The 15,087-nt window shown below is 44.4% G+C and overlaps 1 protein-coding gene across 3 annotated transcripts in view; it reads left to right on the top strand.

Moving 5' to 3' along the window:
- arap3 (ArfGAP with RhoGAP domain, ankyrin repeat and PH domain 3) overlaps positions 1-15,087 on the top strand; it is a 363,864-nt gene that overhangs the window by 165,382 nt on the left and 183,395 nt on the right. For all 3 annotated transcript variants that reach the window (XM_087995078.1, XM_087995076.1, XM_087995077.1), the window contains exons 3-6: positions 6,225-6,461; positions 7,236-7,305; positions 11,367-11,487; positions 14,867-15,051. In XM_087995078.1, the coding sequence (XP_087851204.1) occupies positions 6,225-6,461; positions 7,236-7,305; positions 11,367-11,487; positions 14,867-15,051 (613 nt within the window). The remainder of the gene's footprint in view (positions 1-6,224; positions 6,462-7,235; positions 7,306-11,366; positions 11,488-14,866; positions 15,052-15,087) is intronic.

Raw genomic sequence — 15,087 nt, 5'->3', positions numbered from 1 at the left:
TAGGGTGGGGAGGAAGTGTGGTCTAGGTAACTGTGGGAGTCAGTGGGCTTGTAGTAGATATCCATGGTTAGTCGGTCACTGGAGTGGAGATGGTGTGGTCCAGGAAGGGATTGGAGGTGTCTGAGATGGTTCAGGTGAATTCGAGATCGGGGTGAAAGGTGTTAGTGAATTTGATGAACTGTTCAACCATACTGGTGGGCGCATGAGGTAGTGCCAATACAGTCATCAATATTGCAGAGGGAAAGGCGGGGAATGGTGCCAGTGTAGCTGTGGAGGATGGACTGTTCTATGTACCTGACAAAAAGGCAGGCACAGCTGAGGCCCATATGGGTGGTTCAGGCTACCCCTTTGGTTTTGAGGAAGTGGGAGGATTGGAAGGAGAAATTGTTGAGAGTGAGGACCAGTTCAGCCAGGTGGATGAGAGTGTCAGTGGAAGAGTACTGGTTGGGATGGCGTGAGAGGAGAAAATTGAGGATTTGGAGGCTCTGGCCATGGCGGATAGATATGTACAGAATCTGTGTGTCCATGCTGAAGATAAAGCATAGGGGACCAGGGAAACACAAGTCTTGAAGGAGGTAAAGGCGGTAGGCGGTGTCCTGAATGTATGTGGGGAGTTCCTGGAATAAGTTGGACAGGACGGTGTCAAGGTTTACAGGGACGAGTTCAGTGGGACAGGAGCAGGCTGAGACAATGGGTCGACCAGGGCAGTCAGGTTTGTGAATCTTGGGTAGGAGGTAGAATTGGGTGGCGGGGTTTTGCGGACGATGAGGGTGGAGGCTGTCAGTGGAACATCCCCTGAGGTGGTGTTGTGTATAGTCTGGGAGATGGTGGTTTGGTGATGGGAGGTGAGGTTGTGGTCAAGGAGCAGTAGGAGGAGGTGGCTGCGAGTTGGCACTTGGCTTCAGCGGTATAGAGGTCAGTGCGCTAAACTACCACCATGCCCTGCGCCCCCCCCGCTGCTGGTTTGATGGAGAGGTTGGGGTTGGAGCAGAGGGAGTAGAGGGCTGAGTGTTACGAGGGTGAGAGGTTGGAATGGATGAGGCAGGTGAGCAGGTTAAGGTGGTCTATGTTATGGCCAGTTAGAAATGAAGAGGTCAAGGGTGGGTAACAGACCAGTACAGGGTGTCCAGGATGATGGGGTGTGTTGGAGGCAGGAGAAGGGTTCCCCAGTAGGTGAGCGGGAGGCAGAGGCAGTAAAAGAAATGTTCAAGGTCACAACACGAGTCAAACGCATTAATATGGGAGTGCAGTGGGATGAAGGTAAGGCCTTTGCTGAAGACTGATCATCTGTCCCCAGTGAGGGGCAAGTCTGGGGGAATGGTAAAAACATGGCAGGGCTGGGAGCTAGGACTTGGTGTGGGGCTGGAGTTGGGGGTGGGGGGCAGAAGCTGCTACTTGAGTGGGTGTGGTTACAGAGCAGGAAGTGATGTCACCAACAGAAGTGACACTCACCATGGGGGCGGATCTGGGGCCTACAGCAGTGCCCGCTGAGTGGAAGTGATGTAATGTGTGACGTCAGCGCCATTGTCAGCTGAGTTCCGGTGAGTGGTTTCACTGATGGCAGAAGTGACATCGGCAATGTAGTCATCCGTGTTCCTGTGAGTGGCATCTCTTGGGGGGGAAGTGACTGCAGCAGCAGCAACTGTCGGGGTGCAAGTGATGTGCAGGGTAGTATTAGGGGAGCCTCCATGGTGGTCGTCTTCCCGGTGATCACAGAGGTGGGTGTCTGGACAGCGATCGCGGAGGTGATGTGGTCAGCAATGGCTGCGGTCTGTGGAGTGCTGGGGGAGGAAGTGACGTCATAATTCTCCACAGCAGTTGTGGCTGAAACGTCCGTTTGGCGAATGTTGTCTGAGCAGTTCCAGAGACCAGGAGAAGATTCTGGAATGGTCGTGGACTCCCCCGGTCCTCACTTTCCACCCCCGCCAACCTACAGATACGTCACATCATCCTCCGCCATTCCGCCCCTTACAAACAGACCCCATCACGAGGGATATATTTCCCTCCCCACCCCAATCTGCATTCCAGAGAGACCATTTCTTCTGCAACTCCCTCGTCAGATCCACGCCCCCCACCAGCCCACATCCCATTCTCAGCACGTTCTCCTGCCAACTCAAGAAGTGCAAAACCTGCGCCCACACTGCCCTCCTCACCTCCGTCCAAGGCCCCAAAGGATCCTTCCACATCTGACAGAAATTTACCTGTACTTCCACACACATCATCTACTGTATCCGTTGCACCCAATGAGGTCTCCTCTACATTGAGTAGACAGGATGCCAACTTGCAGATCATTTTAGAGAGCATCTCTGGGGACACCCACACAGCCCTGTGGCCAAACAGTTTAATTTCCCCTCCCACTCCACCAAGGATATGCAGGTCTTGGGCGTCCTCCATCATCAAACCCTAACCACCCGATGCCTAGAGAAAGAATGCCTCATCTTCCATCTTGGGACCCTGGAACCACAGGGAATCAATGTGGATTTCACCAGTTTTGTCATTTCCCCTCCCCCCACCTTAGTCCAGTCCCAAGCCTCCAACTCGGCACCCGCCCTCTTGACCTGTCCGTCTTCCTTCCCACCTATCTGCTCCACACTCCTCTCAGACCTATCACCTTCTCCCTCACCTTCATCTACCTGTTGCATTCCCAGCTATCTTCCCCTCAACCCCATCCCCCTCCCTTTTATCTCTCAGCCCCCTTGGCCCACAAGCCTCATTCCTGATGAAGGGCTTCTGCCTGAAACATCGATTCTTCTGCTCCTCAGATGCTGCCTGACCGGCGGTGCTTTTCCAGCACCACACTCTCAATCTGAGCTCAGCATCTGCGGTCCTCATTTTCTTGCATGAAAATCTGGGGATAATATTAAGCAAATTTGCAGTCGACACAAGATTGGTAGAGTGGCTCATAGTGAATGAGATAGTTAACACTACAGGAAGATGTAGATGGGTTGGTCAGATGGTCAGACCAGTGACAGATGGTATTTAACCCTGATAAGTATGAGGTGATGCACTTTGGTGGAAGAATCAAGATGACGGAGTATTTAGTGAAAGGCAGAACATTGGATAGCTCAAAGGAACAGAGGGATCTTGGGTAGTTGTTCATAGATCCCTGGAGTCAGCAGAGCACGTGAATAGGATAGTTAAGAAGGCATATGGATTACTTTCATCAGTTGTGGCATAGAGTATAAAAACAAAGAGGTAATGTTGGAGTTGTACAGAGCATTGGTTAGGCCACAGCTGGAGTACTGTATGCAGTTCTGGTCACCTCACTATAGGAAGGATATGACAGCACTGGAGGGGGTACAGAGAAAGTTCACTAGGAATGTTGCCTGAGATTGAGAAATTGAGCTATAAGGAGAGAAGAAGTAGGCTTGGATTGTTTCCTTTAGAGCAGAGGAGACAGAAGCAGGGACATGGTTGAAGTATTTAACATTATGAGGGGTATGGACAGGGTGAATAGAAAGCAGTTGCTTCCCTTGGTTGAGGGGTCAATCATGAGCGAGCATAGATTTAGGGTGAGGGGTAGGAGATTCAGAAGGGATTTGGGAAAACGTCTTTTTCACTCAGAGAGTGTGGGAATCTAGAATGCACTGCCTGAGAAGGGAATGAATGCCTGAAACTTTACAACCTTTAAAAAATATTTGGGTGAGTACTTCAAATATCATAACATTCAAAGATATGGGAAAGTTCAGGAAATTGGGATTAGCAACGGTAGTATTTATTTTGGTGCAGACTCCCTGCGCCAAAGAACCTTTTCTGTGCTATATGAATTTTTGAGCCATCCATGTACAGAGATGCTTTGATATGCAGGCCTCTGCAGTCTGGAATAGTCACCCCTCTCGGGCTTGCATTCTTCCTAATGGCAAAGGACTCTGCAACACAGAAACAGGGCAGGAGAGAGTTGGCAGCCCTAACTGACCCCGGATCTGATTGGGAAACTTTCTGATTGAGACTGCACTAATGATGTTGGTTTAGAGCAACCAGATCCAATTGATATTCCCTCTCCAAAGCCCATTTTGGATAGCATGTTCCACATGTAGGTTTGTGATATGCCATCAAAGAACTTCTCCTGGTCCAGGCTGATGAAGCAGGCATCCACCTACTTATCTTATACATAGGCGATTGTATCCCTGAGGAGCACAAAGTCTCAGTAACCTTTCTGCCAGGTATAGCACAGGTTTGGTTGGGGTAGATCACCGATCCTAGAGCAGACCTGACCTGGTTGGTGTTGACCTTAGATAGAATACTGTAGTCTGCGTTCAGCAGTAATATTGGCTGCCAATTTCTAATATCCTTCCTCTCCGCCTTCTGCTGGTAGATGAGGATGATGTTACTTTCCTCATGAATTTTCACATGCTCCCTGCCAGAAGCATATTGACATACTCCTCCAGCAACTTCTGGCCAATCAAGTCCCATAGAGCAGAATAGAACTCGGCTAGTAAGCCTTCACTTCCGGGAGTTTATTCTTTTCTAAGGATTCAAGGGCCTTGATCAGCTCATCCTGAGATAACAGCTGGCCCCGTCTCTCCCGTGAGAGAGGACAGGAATAACTGGGAGGCCATGTTGTCTGTTGGTCCCATTTCATACAGTCTGGCATAAAAGGATTTGCTGATTCTCTGGATGTCAGACTGAGATGATGTTACTGAGCCATCATCTTCCTTCAGGCCACTGAACTCAGAGATCTTCCTGTGAACCTTCGAGAACAAATAACACAAACACGTCTCATCCTGCTCCATGATGCAAATCCTGGGCCAGAACATTATCGTGGAGGCCTCCAGGCCAAAAGAGTGAGGCTTGCTGGCTTCTTACCTCCTGGAGATCCTCTGTGATATTGACGCTCATTGCCTTCAGTAGGAGTAGATTTATTCATGCTTTTCTGAAGTTTGGACAGTTTTCCCCATCTCTCTCTTGTTCTCCAAATGCCTTTAAGGATAAAGAACCTCTTGAAGTTCCCTTTAACTATTTACCATCAGTCCAATGGAGACTCAAAGAGAAGTGTAACGGTTCTCCAACCTGTGTAATCCCTTTTGAACTCCTCAATGTTTTCAGGGGTCAACAGTTTTGTATTCAACTTCCACGTTCCCTTGCCAGCCCACTGGTCGTCCTGTAGGTGACAGTCGGCCAGCAGGAGGCAGTGGTCAGAGAAGAACACTGGTTTGACATCGATGGATCTGACTGAGAACGTTCAGGACACAAACAGGTAATTTATCCTTGAGTGGATAGACCCGTCTGCCCATGACCAGGTGTATCTGCGCTGCACTCCGTCTGCAGGGGTGCTGAAGATGTCATGCAGCTCGGTGACTTTAACCGTTTCCATCAGGAATCTGGACGTTGCATCCAGTTTACTGTACTCCCCACCGGATCGTCCATCTGCATCAGTTATACAGTTGAAGTCTCCAGCCAGAATGACCGGCCTGGACATAGCCAGCAATAGTGAAAGCTGCTACAGGACAACCAACTGCTCCCTCTTTCCTGCTGGGGCGTACACATTCATTAGTCTCAGGAGCAGGCAGGTGGGATTAGCTTAGTTTGGAATCATGTTCAGCATGGACTGATTGGGCCAAAGGATCTGTTTCTGCACTATATGACTATATGACCCTATGGCAGTGGGTGCTGAATCTTCAAATATTTTTAAAGCAAAGTTTGGTAGATTCTTGATTAACAAGGGGAATGAAAGATTATTGAGATATGCAGGAATGTAGAGTTGAGATTAAAATCAATCTTTTTGAATGGTGGACCATCTCAAAAGGCTGCAGTAGGATGGGTGGGACTGAGTGTGGGTGGGAAGACAGATATTGGGCGTTTTATGAGTCATCTCCATATGTTGACCCACCCCCAGCAGTTATAAATTCAGCCATGATGTTTACTCAATTTCCTGGAGCCTCCAATACAATAGTAGAGGATTGGTAACTGCTAATTGAAGATCATTTCTCCAGACCGCTTGTGTTGCCTCTCGGTAGCCGGTACTCAGTACCCGATGCCTGATGTCCAATAGCTGGCATCCAGTGCATAGTGCTTGGTGACCAATGCCCAGTGCCATATTCCTAGACTTACGTGTGCTGGTAGCTCACAGGCTTTGTTCACCACACGTTGCTGACTTACAAATGTGCATTGTAAATCTGTCATTACATCCCTCATTGTCTTTTTTAGTTCATATCAGTTCAGTTTGACTAAAATTGATTGTTCTTCAGATTTTTCATCCTCTATCTGTTGATATTCTTCCACAGGCATTATGAAATGGACTCTGCCCAGAAATCATTTCAGATGAAAGGTGAAAACACAATGGCTTACTCTACAATAGGGGAGATTCCAACAAACAGCCCCAGCACCACTGAACCTTCATTGTATTTCACCGAAGAGTCTGAAGATGATCAAACAATATCACCCTACGCAAGTTTCCATGCTGCACCTGAGCAAGGAAAAAGCATGAAATGTGATTGGTTAGAGAAACTCTCACCACAAGGGTAAGAATAATGAACAATGCCTTTAGATTTTGCTTTTCAACATCCAGTATGTCCCTGGCATTGCCGAGCTTATTTGAAACTTGGAGAGGCAAACAGAAAGCCATGATTGTTCATTGGGTTAATGTTGTAATGCAGATGAGAATATTACCGGTTTTAATCTTTGGCTTTTTTGAAACCAAAAGTAAGGGATTAAGTTGTTACAATGGGACAACACTTTATTAAAACAGAAAATCTGCCTCCTAGTTATTGTTTAAGGATTATTGTTGGATGTTTACTGTGGAGCTTGGATAAACACAGATTTTGCTTTGTGACAGTTGCCCCTAATTAAATAGGGTGTCTTCACACACACAGTTATGAAGGAACATTTCAATGAGACTTAAAATGAGACATAGATTTGACATTTGAACCAAACTAACCCAGCCTGAATCAACATAATAAGTGAAGCAACATAAATTGCGCAAGAGACAACTTTTATACAACATGGAAAATGCTGGAACTTTCCAGACGATCCAACAGCAACTTTGGAGAAAGAAAGCACTAACATTTCAGAGCAGTGGCCTTTCATCAGAATCTGAAACATTACCTCTCTTCCTCTCTCCAGAGTATTTCCAGCATTTTTTGTTTTTATTTCAGACTCTACTTCATTTTTCTTTGGGTTAAACTTTATACTGTTGTTGGCCTTAAATCAATCTCACCTCCGACTGAGAGTACTATATCACCTGTGTATGCAGTATTCTTAATGAAAACTTGTGTTTTCTTTTTTTTTTGGGTTAGAAGTTGCGTATTCCAAAGACGTTACGTGAAATTTGATGGGAAGTGCCTGATGTATTTCGGCAATGAAAAGGTAAGAGAGCCACAGACACAAGAGTTTGTAACAGTTACATTGCTTGTCGTAGAGAGTTTTGCTCAAAGGGAATTGTTCAGAGAATCAGGAAATAAGAGTTATAACCATGGCACAAATACACTTTCCCTTTGAGTGCATCACCCAGCTGGAACTTTGTGATTACCTTCATCTTTCAGTTGAGGACCAAAGGTGTCCAAATCGAAACAGACGTTATGAACCATGAACTGCAAATAAAACCAGGCACCGCTTGGAATGAAATTCATGTTATTTTGAGTCATTCAGTAATAAAGCTAAATTTAACTCTTGAAGGAAATGTCAAAATAGACCTATGTGCAGGAAATGCTGTTCTATTGTCCATCACTTTAATGAAACATCATCACGCCATCTCCAGTGAGTGTGTTCTAACAATCTCAGTAAGAAAGGAACAATGAAATTAACATCTAAAAATAATTCATTGAAAACCAACAGAAAACATTTTAATCTGGGAAATGAGAGATTGATCAAAATTTGTTCAGAGCTCAGGTGATGTCTTGGAGTTACTGAAGGTTCCTAAAGTGCAGTGATAAGAAGAAAGAAACAGGGATTAGTTTGGAAATTCCAAATAGAAAGACTTAAGCCACTGAAGTCCCCACTACCAAATATTCAGTTTGGGTTTTGCTGGAACATTGAGCTATAGATTACATTACAATCTTAATTCAAACATGGTGAAATGTATTGTATTCCAACGGTGAGAAGGGAGTGATTAGTCTTGATATCAAGGTAAGATTTGAGCTCATGTGGCAGCATGGAGCCAAGCAAAGCTGAACTGCAGTGCAAGTACGCATTTTCTTTGAGAATTTTATTTTACTTACTCATGGGGCATGGACATCATCACTTAAGCCAGTATTTATTGCCCTAGTTACCTTTGAGAAGATGTTGGTGAGCTATCTTCTTAAACTACGATGTGGAGGTGCCGGTGTTGGACTGGGGTGTACAATGTTAAAAGTCACACAACACCGGGTTATGGTCCAACAGGTTTATTTGGAAGCACTAGCTTTCAGAGCACTGCTCCTTCATCAGCTACCTAATGAAAGGGCAGCACTCCAAAAGCTAGTGCTTCCAAATAAACCTGTTACACTATAACTTGGTGTTACATGATTTTTAACTTATTGAAATACTATAGTCCTCGTGCTGTACGTTGACCCACAATACCATTAGAGAGGAATTTCCAAGATTTTGACGCAGCAACACTGAAGGAATGAAGATATATTTCCAAGTCAGGATGGTGAGTGGCTTGGAGGGGAACTTGTAGGTGGTCATGTTCCCATGATACTGCTGCACTTGTTCTATATGGTGGTAGGTGTTGCAGGTTTGAAAGGTTTTGTTGAAGTAGTCTTTGTGATTTGCTGCAATCCATCTTATGGATGATGTACAGTGCTATTGAACACTGGCAGTCGGTGGGTGAATGCATAAAGTGATAAATGACGTGGCAATTAAAGGAGCAGCTTTGTCCGGGATAATGTTGGCGTGATGATGACTGGGTGGTGGTGTAGCTGAGCTGGAAATCCTAAATTTCAGACCCAGCTCTATTGTGCTGGAAATGTAAACTATTCAAAGGGAAAAGTTGTTGTAAGTGCTCTTGGAATGGAAGGTGTAAGTGACTTACCCTGTGAAGGAGGGACTCCATAATACACCACTGATTGGGCTTTAAAAGGGAAACTAAGTAGGTGATAGAACAGTTACAGTACACAGGCAAACCTACTCCTGGGCAGGGTACAGCATTGTACAGTGTGTGTGTGTCTCTTGTGTGTTGCACCAACCTGACACAGCCACTGTTGGACAATCATGGAATCACACAGTACAGTTTCAGCCATTAAATCTGTACACTACTGCCTACACTTCATCCCACATTCCTGTACTTGACTTACAGACTTGAATGTTATGATATTTCAAGAGCTCATTCAAGTATTTTTTGTTATGAGGTTTCCCACCTCAACTACCCTCACAGGCAATACAATCCAGTGTCACTACCCTCTGCAAGAAAAATATTTTCCTCAAATCCCCTCTAAACTCCTGCCTTTCACCTTAAAGTTATGCCATCTTATCCTTGACCCTTGACTTACTGAAACAGCTACTTCTACTTACCCTGTCCATTCTCCTCATAATCTTACACACCTCTGTCAGGTCCCCCCTCAACCTTCTCTGATCTAAAGAAAACAACCAGAGCTTATTCAGCTTCTCTTCATTGCTGCACTGCTTCAATGCAGGCAACATCCAAGTGAATCACCTCTGCACCCCCTCCAGTGCAATTGCATTCTTCCTATAGTGTGGAGACGAGAAACTCAGTACTCCAGTTGTGGCCAAACCAAAGTTTTGTATAGCTCCACCATGACCTGCATGGTACTATCACTGGACAACTTTTGATAGTGACACCTTTGAACACTGAGGGAGCTGAATGTTAAAATTGTTGAACAATGAGGGGCAATGGTGGCACAACTTATCCAAAGCCATGTTTACACAATGTGCCACCTGCTTCCAAATCGTGCAGTAGGTTCTCAGCACAGACCTTCATCCAAGGAGCCTTGTGTATGCCCATGAACTGCTGATGGACGGTGTGAAAATGTGTGGAGCAACTACTCAGAAACATTCACAAACACATGCAAGAAAGTTAACACCATGAACATTTCTGGACAAAATTTTATTTACAGAAAAGCCTTCTTCATCACACTAATAAGGTGCGCTGAACAGTTTTTTTCTTTCTTTCTTCCAGCCAAGTCTCAGTGTTATCCCAGGTTCTGCAGCTATTGGGCGGTGGGAGGGGTGAGGGGGTAAGGTTGGGGGGATGGGCAGCAAACCTCCATTGGCCTTGAAGGTTTGATGGGCAATTCCAAGGCCATTAGTGTCTGAATGGGTCAAACATTTCAAGGATCTTTTTTCCAGAGGTAAGTCAACCTTCAACAGCTCGAACTTCCAAGGATCGGAGTGGGGCCTGCAGGGTGGAGGTGGAGGGCTCAGGCACTCCTAATTTGCCCTGAGGGGTAACTTGGGAGAGTCTGATGTGTAGTTCCTCCTTTGATTGGGTGTCTCCTGGCATTGCCATGTCTCCTTATGATGGGGGAACACCTGGACTGTGGGTCCAGGTTCTCTGTTCTCTTCTTGCCGTGCATTAAGCCAGTGTGACACTCCAGCAGACCCGAGGGTCTGCCAACCAGTCTAGGGGACAGACAGATGATCACAAGATTCACTGCACTGCTGCAGGTAGTTGGTAATGATGACTGTCCACCATTCCTGTTTCTCCCCATGCATATGGATAAAGTCCCAGTTTGCTGGCAGGCCAGGGCCCTCTCTTGCCTGGGGATAAACAGATGCCTAGTCTCCAGTAGTCTCCTGAGTTCCATTGATATGGGATGTTTCTCCCTCATGAGTAAGTGGTGCATGAGTTTGGTGGGAGATGGGTGCAGTAGTGTGCAGTAGTGTAAATAGCTAGTGTGTGGAGTGGCAGAGAGAAGAGTACGGCATTTAGCCTGGCATAGCATAGCTGACCATTCCTCTACATCCTCGACGTGTAGTGACGTAAGACCGGGCTTTCATGGTCTGGTGGCATGGCCTGCTCTGATGGTCCTCCAGGAATAGGACTCCCCACCTCTGCACTACCCCCTCCACCAAGACCTCTCGCTTGCTGTTGGAGAACAATGTCACCATTTTCCCTTTTCTGGCATATTTAGATTCTGTCGATCACTGGCAGGGCAAATTTGTGATGTCATTGCTCATCTGATTGCACAATGGAGCACAGTGCCAATGAATTCTGGGATGTCTGGTGAGTGGTCCTAGGAATGGGACACAATAGGATGGAGTCAGAATTGGATGTGAGTGAGCTGTAGGGATGGAATAGAAGTGAATGAGATGAGTTTGATAACAAAAGGACAAGGATAAACACCCAACCTTGAGGCAAGAAACTTTCCAAAAAACTCAATACACTTCTGACTTAAGCAAAAAAAAGTTAAGTTTCAGTCTGTTTTACTGATTGTTGACATACTTAGTTGTGTTTTATTTTTAAACACTGGTACTGATTTTCTTTACAGGATCCATACCCTAAAGGAGTAATCCCTTTGGCAGTTATACAAATGGCAAGAGCAGCAAAGGAAAATAAATTTGAAGTAGTCACAAGCCACCGAATATTTGTTTTCAGGGCAGAAAATGAAGGTGGGTGTATTAATCTGAATCCAGGGACTGATTTTTTTAATCTATTAAACCAGTATCCTTTTACTCAGTTTACATTTTCACTTTGTATGTATGTTGTGTTTTATTATCTTTTCCTACATTTAGTTTCCCTCATTTCCACATAAACTCACCCTTTCTTTAACTCAAGATTTATTGGTTAATTTAGCTCCTCTTAAAATACAAATAAATTTTGGAAAAGGTGTCCACCAAAAAGGAATTTTTTTAAATTAATCGTGTTATGACCAGCTGAGAGAACAGTTGGACTAAGAAAATGGGCCAGTTCATCCTTCCTCACCTAAGATTACTCATTTGGTGAATTCTCATCCTGATCTGATGGATGACACCCAGCTGAGCTCACCTACAATCAAAATTGAGTATTTGTGTGCCGGGTGTCTCAGAAATCCAGCTCTTAATTTGTCCATCTATATTCCCATGCTCTGTATTTGTAATTTCCTCCACACTCCTCTCAGCAGTTCCCTCATTTTGTATCTTGTGCATCCCTGAATTTAATTGCAACATTGATGGTGGCTATACCTTCAGCTACCCAAGGCATAAACTCCCTTCACAATCAACAGCAGTATGTACTATCTACAAGATGCACTGCAGAAATTTATCAACAAAACTGAGATGGTGCTTTTTGAAGTATCTTTGATAATTCAGCCTCTTAAATATGACACCTTGTGTCATCATAAGATCTTAAAGTCAGGGAACACTTAGGAGGCAGCGATCATAATATGGTAGAGTTCAGTCTGCAGTTCGAAAGAAAGAAGGCAAAATCGGATGTAATGGTGTTACAGTTAAGTAAAGGTAATTACAGGGACATGAGAGAGGAACTGATGAAAATCGACTGGAAACAGAGTCTAGTGGGGAAGATAATGGCAGGAGTTTCTGGGTGTAATTGAGGACACAGTACAGAGGTACATCCTAAAGAAAAGAAAGATTATCCGGGAGGGGGATTAAACAACCATGGCTGACAAAGGAACTCAGGAAATGTATCACAGAAAAGGAGAGAGCCTATAAAGTGGCCAAGAGCACTGGGAAATCAGAAGGTTAGGAAAACTACAAAAACAAACAGAGGATAACAAAGAGAGAAATAAGGAAGCAGAGGATCAAATATGAAGGTAAGCTATCCAGTAATATTAGAAATGATAGTAAAAGTTACTTTCAATGCATAAGAAACAAATGAGAGGCAAAAGTAGACATTGGACTGCTCCAAATTGATGCAGGAAGGCAAGTGATGGGAGATAAGGAAATAGCTGAAGAACTTAATAAATACTTTGTGTCAGTCTTCACAGTGGAAGACGTGAGTAATATCCCAACTATTAAGGAGAGTCAATGGGCAGAGTTGAGTATGGTGGCCATTACAAAGGAGGAAGTATTTGATAAGCTAAAAGGTCTAGAAATTAATAAATCTCCTGGCCTGGATGGGCTACATCCTAGAGTTCTGAAGGAGTTGACTGAAGAAATAGTGGAGGCATTGGTTGTGATCTTTCAAAAATCACTGGAGTCAGGAAAGTCCCAGATGATTAGAAGATCGCTGTTGTAACGCCCTTGTTCAAGAAAGGATCAAGACAAAAGATGGAAAGTTATAGGCCAATTAGCCTAACCTCGGTTGTTGGTAAAATTCTAGAATCCATTGTTAAGGATGAAATTTCTAAATTCTTGGAAGTGCAGGGGTGAATTAGAACAAACCAGCATGGATTTAGTAAGGGGAGGTTGTGTCTGACAAACCTCGTGAAATTCTTTGAAGAGGTAACGGGTAGGTTAGACCAAGGAGCCAAGTGAATGTTATCTACCTAGACTTCCAAATGGCCTTTGATAAGGTGCCTCACGGGAGGCTGCTGAGTAAGGTGAGGGCCCATGGTGTTCGAGGTGAGCTACTGGCATTAATTGAGAATTGGCTGTCTGACAGAAGGCAGAGAGTTGGGATAAAAAGTTCATTTTCGGAATGGCAGCCGGTGACAATTGGTGTCCTGCAGGGTTCAGTGTTGGGGCCGCAGCTGTTCACTTTATATATTAATGATCTCGATGAAAAGACTGGGGGTATTCTGGTGAAGTTCACCAATGATATGAAGTTAGGTGGACAGGCAGGTAGTACTGGAGGTGGGGAGGCTACAGAAAGATTTAGACAGTTTAGGAGAATGGTCCAAGAAATAGCTGATGAAACTCAAAGTGAGCAAATTCGAAGTCTTGCACTTTGGAAAAAAGAACACAAACATGGACTATTTTATAAACAGTGAGAAAATTCATAAAGCCAAAGTACAAAGGGATCTGGGAGTGCTACTACAGGATTCTCCAAAGGTTGACTTGCAAGTTGAGTCTGTAGTTAAGAAAGCACATGTAATGTCACTTATTTCAAGAGGGTTGGAATGTAAAAGCAATGATGTGCTACTGAGGCTTTAAAAAGCTCTGGTTAAGCCCTATTTAGAATACTGTGTCCAGTTTTGGGCCCCACACCTTAGGAAGAACATACTGGCACTGGAGTGTGTCCAGCAGAGATTCACACGGATGATCCCTGGAATGGTAGGCCTAACATATGATGAACGGCTGAGGATCCTGGGATTGTATTCAATAGAGTTTAGAAGGTTGAGGGGAGATCTAACAGAAACTTACAAGATAATGCATGGCTTAGAAAGGGTGGACGCTGGGAAATTGTTTCTGTCAGGCAGGGATACTAGGACTAGTGGGCACAGCCTTAGAATTAGAGGGGGTCAATTTAGAACGGAAATGAGGAGACATTTCTTCAGCCAGAGAGTGGTGGGCCTGTGGAATTCACTGCTATGGAGCGCAGTAGAGGCCAGGAAGTTAAATGTCTTCAAGATAGAGATTGATAAATTCTTAATCTCGCAAGGAATTAAGGGATACTGGGAGAGTGTGGGTAAGTGGTGTTGAAATGCCCATCAGCCATGATTAAATGGCAGAGTGGACTCGATGGGCCAAATGGCCTTACTTCCACTCCTATTTCTTATGGTCTTACCATATGTTCACCCAAACGACTGATGGGACATCCATAAAACTTTGAGGCCACAATTGTTTTAAAATTCCTTTCCATGGAGAGATGGTCAAAAAACATCTGAAATGTGAAGGTTACAATAAATATTGTCTATTGAATAATGCAATATCATGCAATAAAAATAAATAAGTACATAAATAAATACCTCTTCCTACTGCTCTTCACCTCACTATCTCACCTTTCTCCTTCAGATACTCCTTTGAATAACATTTGGTGACCTGACTTAATATTTGTTTCAGACTTTATTTATAAAACTTCTGCCCATTAGCTTGGAATTTTTTATTACATGAAAGATGTTATATAAATAGAAGATATTGTTGTGATTGTGGCTGTCTTTATATATTTCAGGACAGAGAAACGAATGGTGTACACACTTGCAGAATGCTGTCAAAGAATATCATTTCTCCTCCTCTCGTCGCGTTGGATCAATGGCCTTCTACCAGAAGTACAGTTGCCTGGAGATGAAGGGATACAAATCGAAAGTGTATGGTGCCCTCTGTACTGACATCTTGTGGCTGTACAAAAATGAGCAGGTCAGAATGAAACGGGTTATTCTGAGAGGCTGGAAC

Source organism: Chiloscyllium plagiosum, unplaced genomic scaffold, assembly GCF_037043375.1.
Source record: "Chiloscyllium plagiosum isolate Xiang-an unplaced genomic scaffold, Cpla_swu_hap1 HiC_scaffold_16, whole genome shotgun sequence".
NCBI classification, from domain to species: domain Eukaryota; kingdom Metazoa; phylum Chordata; class Chondrichthyes; order Orectolobiformes; family Hemiscylliidae; genus Chiloscyllium; species Chiloscyllium plagiosum.
This window is presented reverse-complemented; position numbering and strand designations above follow the sequence as displayed.